This window comes from Lytechinus variegatus, chromosome 6 (genome assembly GCF_018143015.1).
Source record: "Lytechinus variegatus isolate NC3 chromosome 6, Lvar_3.0, whole genome shotgun sequence".
In the NCBI taxonomy this organism is placed as follows: Eukaryota; Metazoa; Echinodermata; class Echinoidea; order Temnopleuroida; family Toxopneustidae; genus Lytechinus; species Lytechinus variegatus.
The window spans coordinates 37662317-37668316 of NC_054745.1; the positions used below are offsets into that span (position 1 = coordinate 37662317).

The 6000-nt window shown below is 33.4% G+C and overlaps 1 protein-coding gene across 1 annotated transcript in view; it reads right to left on the bottom strand.

Moving 5' to 3' along the window:
- Positions 1-875, bottom strand: part of LOC121417795 (TBC1 domain family member 2B-like) — a 44957-nt gene extending 44082 nt beyond the window's left edge. The window contains exon 1 of the mRNA XM_041611531.1: positions 847-875. Coding sequence (XP_041467465.1) covers positions 847-875 — 29 coding nt within the window. The remainder of the gene's footprint in view (positions 1-846) is intronic.
- Positions 876-6000: the final 5125 nt, after the last annotated feature.

Below are 6000 nucleotides of genomic sequence, written 5' to 3' on the forward strand. Positions count from 1 at the left end.
TGGTGTAGCATTGTCATGGTTCCGAAGTTATTTGTGTGATAGGACACAATTTGTTATGATAGATAGATCTAGATCCAAACATGCTACGATTAACTATGGTGTACCTCAGGGTTCTGTTCTTGGTCCCCTGTTGTTTCTGATATATATAAACGATATAATACATTCATCAACATTATTCTCATACTCCCTGTTTGCTGATGATACCAGTCTGATGCTATCTGATAAGTCAATAGAAAATTTGTTACTGGTTGCAAATCAAGAAATTAAGAAGCTGTATTCATGGTTTTGTTGCAATAAGCTTTTGTGGAATATTAAAAAAAAAATGCATAATATTCCGCTCTAAGGGTAAAAAGCTACCAGGGCGTATAACTTGTCTTCATATAGATGATCATGATGTTGAACCAAGTGCAAATATTTTGTTTCTTGGGTTATATATCGATGAACACCTATCATGGAAAAATCATATAGATGCTGTCTGCACAAAGGTGTCTCGCAGTGTGGGCGTTATTTATAGGTTAAAATCAATTTTACCTGAAATGATACTGATAACAATATACAATAGTATTGTTCTACCTTATTTGACATATTGTAATGTTGCCTGGGAAAACACTTTCAAGTCTTATCTTGAGAAATTGAGAATATTGCAGAAAAGGGCAATACGACTTAAAACAAATTCTAATTATAGACATCCAAGTACTCCATTATTTCTTCGTCTGAAAATGCTACCACTTAGTGAACTTGTATCGTTTAATTGTGCATTGTTCATGTTCAAACTACAATCAATGCCCCAAGAATGTACCTTAAAAAATTATTTCTTCAGAATTCAAAAATACATAATTATAATACACGTCAAAAGGATCGTATTCGTCAGCCATTTGCGAGAACAATTGTCACTCTGACCTCCTTTCATCATGTATTAAAGAGTGGAACAATTTACCTGTTGATATAAAAAATAGTAAAACTCTTTTCATGTTCAAAAGATTATCCAAAACTTATTTTCTTGACAGATTTTGAATTACCTTCAATATGTATTTCAAGTTGATGTATTTGCATTTAACATGTTTAAGTTGATGACCTACACAGAATCTATGTTTAGTATGTTCATGTGTGGTTGGATGTGGTTGTGTGTGTGTGTGTGTGTGCGTGTATGTATATATGTGTGTGTTTGTAATAGTTTTTCCATTTTATTTTTTAGCATCTTAACCTTGTTATACATTTTTTCTCTCTCTCCTTTGTATTTTGTAGATTAGTATATCCTATGTTTTATGATAATAATCATAAGTATTCCAGGGCCCTACTCACAAGCTTTGCTTTTAAAGGGGTCCTAAAACCAATTCGTATATGCTTTAGTCTGATTGATGTATGTTCATGTACTCATTTACGCTATTTTGATTATGATTTGATGTTTTTTGGTTTTGAATTAATAAACTTGAAACTTGAACTTGTTATTGTAAATAGAAAAGGAAAGTCTATGTGGATTGTATCTATTAAATGTTATTACACAAAAAAAAGATTAGAAGGGGGAAGAAGGGGACATGCTATCCCGTGGTTTATTCTTAAGTTGTTCTGATTTTATAATGAGTTCATTGTACTAACATATGGTATTACAAAAATATATGAATTATGCAATTACAAAATATATGAACAGATAAAGTTTAAATTCACATAAGTAGGTCTAAATCTTGAGTTTACTATATTATACAGTGCGTATCAAAAAAAAGTTTACACTTTGAAAAAGCTCTGGGAATTAAAAAATATATAACATGTGGGTAATTTTTTCACATATAATTTTGGGTTAGGGTCTCATCTATCCAATGAAAGTAAAAGTTTTGACAGAATGTTACACTTGAGTGAGCACTGTCCATTTTTGTAAAGCTCGCAGAAATCTGTTTGCGCAGAAATGCTAGTTTTCACGCAGAGTCAAGGGGAAAGGGCGAAATCAAACTTACCCTTCGATACATTTTTCCTACATTTCCCTTGCACTTTAAGTCAATTAAGATAAAACAGATACATTCAAGCATTTTTAAACAAATTTTGCCACCCAAATTGAAATTTCAACACTTAGTAAGCACAACTTTTACCCTTTTTGTGCCAGCTGGATCTGAGGACATAACTAAATCTGAACAAAAGTTTACATCAGACATCTCCAGCACTTTTTCACTAAGTTTTTACTATTTAAAGTGGGTTGACATTTAATTTTTCATATAATACTTGTTTCTCCACACTTTTCCCAAGCTTGACAATGATTAACAAAATAAAAATCAAGCCTTATTCATTTTATGTAAATCACAGCTCAGTGTAAATAAAATATCGTCTTGATGGCCTTGGTGTGTGGGGGAGTTGGGCGGGGCGCAATGCACTTTTCGAAGTGTATTGGGCAAGGAAACAAGTTAAAAGAGGTCAAAGATATCTTCAAACCAATTTTGCTTGCTAAATTATACGTGTTCTTCATAATAAAGGTTTACTTTTATTCGCATAGCTATTTCAAAGTTCTGCGCAAATCATTTTTCACTAACTTTTCAAAAATAAGTGGTGCTCACTCAAGCGGAAATATTTTTCAATAGTTATATCGTCATTTGCTTAAATGGATCTGTACCAATGATAAAATGTGGAAAAATCTTCAGGATATTACAAATGTATAATTTTACAGGATTTCTTCAAAGTGTAAACTTTTTTTTGATACGCACTGTATAAGGTGTTATCGAGATATTTATGTCACGTCGGAAGGTGGGCCCTGTACTTGGTGATACCCCTCCCTCAAAATCTCTCAAAAAAAAGGGGGGGGGGTCTTTCCAATCTTTCCGACGTCCCTCGATGGTAGGGCGAAGTTTTTTTTTCTTTTATTTTTTTAAAGATGTTTTTTTTTTCACTTAACATTTTTGGGGGCAGCATAAAAGGTCCCCACTTCATATATTCCTGTCTGAATTAAAATTGCTTGAAAAATAGAACATTCGAAATATAAATAAATAAGTAATGGAATCAATTTTCAAACGAAACATATAACATTAAAAATGTCTAATTGTCAGCGCCAAGATAAAACAAAAGACAAGCGTACTATTACATACCCCGCCCCCCCCCCCTTCTTAATAAAGTCTGGTAAAATTCAGCTTTAAATTGTTTCCAACAAGTCTACACCATGTCGTGTGTATGCATTTAATTCTTTTTTAAAATATGAATAGTTGTACTATAACTCAGTTCAGAGGTCACGTAGAACCAAAATCTAGCGGAGTGCCCCCTTCCCTAAAAAGGGGGAGACAAGAAAGGGAGATGGGAAATATTGAGAAAACGAAGAGGAAAGAAAAGGGGGAATCGAACCTTGGTAACAAAATGTTGTGAGGAAAGGAGAAAAATTATTAAAACAGAATGGTGAAAGTTTGAATGAAATCGGATAAGCAAAAATAAAGAAATTTATGGCTGTTTTAAAATTGAGATCCCTCAGACTGTGTAGGTTTCAAATCACGGTAATTGGATATTTACATATGACAAGGGGCAAGGACAACTTTCTCATAGGTTATGTACTTAATTATCAGGGATTTGTGGTTTTCTCCTTAGGGTCCATTCCCCTGGGGCAGTAATCTATATAAGCTCAATTTGAAAAAAAAAATGAAAAAAGTAAAATGACATTTTAGCCATTTTACATGTTTTTATGTATTGTAATACATGGAAGAGTATTCCTTGCCTTACGTCACAATGACATCAGATACGCAGCCAATTTGAAGTCTTCATTGGTATATTGATAACCAATATTTACACCTTTTAAAAATTCATTTTTTTTTATTGTTTGTCCGATATTTTCCAAACTTTCACCTATAAATTTGTCTGATTTTTCATTTTCCTCTAAAATCAAGTTTTTATTTGGGTTGGATTCCCCTTTAAAGGAGGGAAACGGAAATGAAAGAATGGAAGGGGCCAAATGGAAGCAAACGAAAAAAAAAACGGTGAGGGACGGAGAATAAAAAGGTGAAGGGAAATAAAGGGAAGGAGAATCAAATAATTTGAAGGGAGAAGGGAAATTGATTGATTGATCGATCGATTGATTGATTGGTTGGTTGGTTGGTTGGTTGATTGATTGATTGGTTGGTTGGTTGGTTGATTGAATGATTGATTGATTGGTTGGTTGGTTGGTTGATCGATCGATCGATTGATTGGTTGATTGGTTGGTTGGTTGGTTGATTGTTTGATTGATTGATTGATTGATTGATTGATAGATTAGATTGATTGATTGATCGATTGAGTGATTGAATGAATGATTGGTTGATTGATTGATTGATTGGTTGGTTGGTTGGTTGATTGATTGATTTTATTTGGCAAATCACCACAGCATACAGTAGCATTAAAACAACGGGCTTGCTCAGGATGTCCTCGACATTACATAATTATACGATAATAAAAGGAAAAGTTATTCTATTTACAGAAAGAAAGAAAAATAATTAAAATCTATTATTAACACTAAATAATATATAGAGACGATATATACAAGAAGAAAAGAATTATCATAATAAGAATGATAACGTTTTATTTACCCAAGAATCTGACCAGAGAAGTATCATTTTATTTTATTTCAGCATTTGTAACAGAAATTGGTAACAAACATAATGCACAACATAAAAAAATAGTGATATATTTATTTTTTTACAAAAATAAATGCAAATAATAATTCATTGGCAAGTCTTCTTCAAATTTGAATATTAAAAGAGCAATTTGACATGAGAAGGTCTGCATGGAAGTCCAGGAAAAAAATACCAACTCAAGTGTTTCAATTTTACCTCAGGCGCGTAGCCAAGGGGGTGGTGGGGGCGGTCGCACCCCCACAAAAAAAAACGCTCCCAAAGGGGAAAAAAGAAGGAGAAAAAGAAAAAGCGAATGTAGAAAGGGAAGAAACGTAAAGCTTTGTTGTTTTTCCCCTCTTTTTTGTCAAGAGAATATAAACCTGAACGAGACGTTCTTTTCTCTTTATACAATTTTTTTCTTCCGCGCTCCGAGCGGGAATCAATATTGCTATTCCCTTTTGTTGACCACACATTTTTCTACTCCTTCTTCCCCTTCCCGGCTGGGGGAATTGTATATTCTTGCCAGGAATTGCACAGTATACATTATTCATAAAGTATAGTTTAAAGTAAGCAAAGTATTTTTTTTTTTGCATTGATACAAAATTTTGGCTCTTCTGTTCGGAGCGTGGAGACTTTTCCGCCACTACCTTAGTCCCCACATGCTATTTCTACGCTTTTCAGTAATTATTTTTTTTTGCAAAGTATCTGCTCATAGGGGAAGGCATTAAATTCATGCCGTGGTATACATGGTATATGCAAGATTAGTACGATAGTACATTTTATTCTGTGTTGCTGTACATCCATTTCTTATCTTGTTTTGCGCCATTGATTTGAAATTTTGAATATCAGTTTCTTGATCAAACAAAAGGAAGCAATTACACAATGTTTTTTTTCTTCCAAAATAATTCACAAAGGGTTCCATGATTTGTGAGCATGGAAAGGGAAAGACCCTCTTCTAGCTTGCATCATCCCTTTCAACTTTGAGCTCCCTTTTCTTCTTAATCGAATCTAAGAATTATCAAAATAAGAACAAGTTTAAGTTTCAGAGAAATTTCTTTAATTCAGAGCGTCAACGCCAATCGCGGCAGGAATAGAGCCTATTTCCTTTTTGCATATACCTGTTTCTGTTTTGATTTGAGAGTTAACGAAATATGATGTGAATACAATTTTTGCAATAAAATCTGATGTGACCAAGGTAGGCATATTTGTAACATTTCTGTTCTCTATTTTTATAAGACGCTTTAAGCTTCCGCGCTTCGCGCGGTAAGGGGAATTTATTTCAAATTCTTCAATCTTTTCCTATTTTTTGCGCTCATAATTCTCTTTCGAAAACATTTTTTTTAATCACAGCAGGTCAATTGAATTCGAGTTGATAGGGTACTAGAGATGGAAGAGACGGCTTCTTTTGGTTTGAATTTGATGAGATATCAAAAACTTTCAAAACTACCCC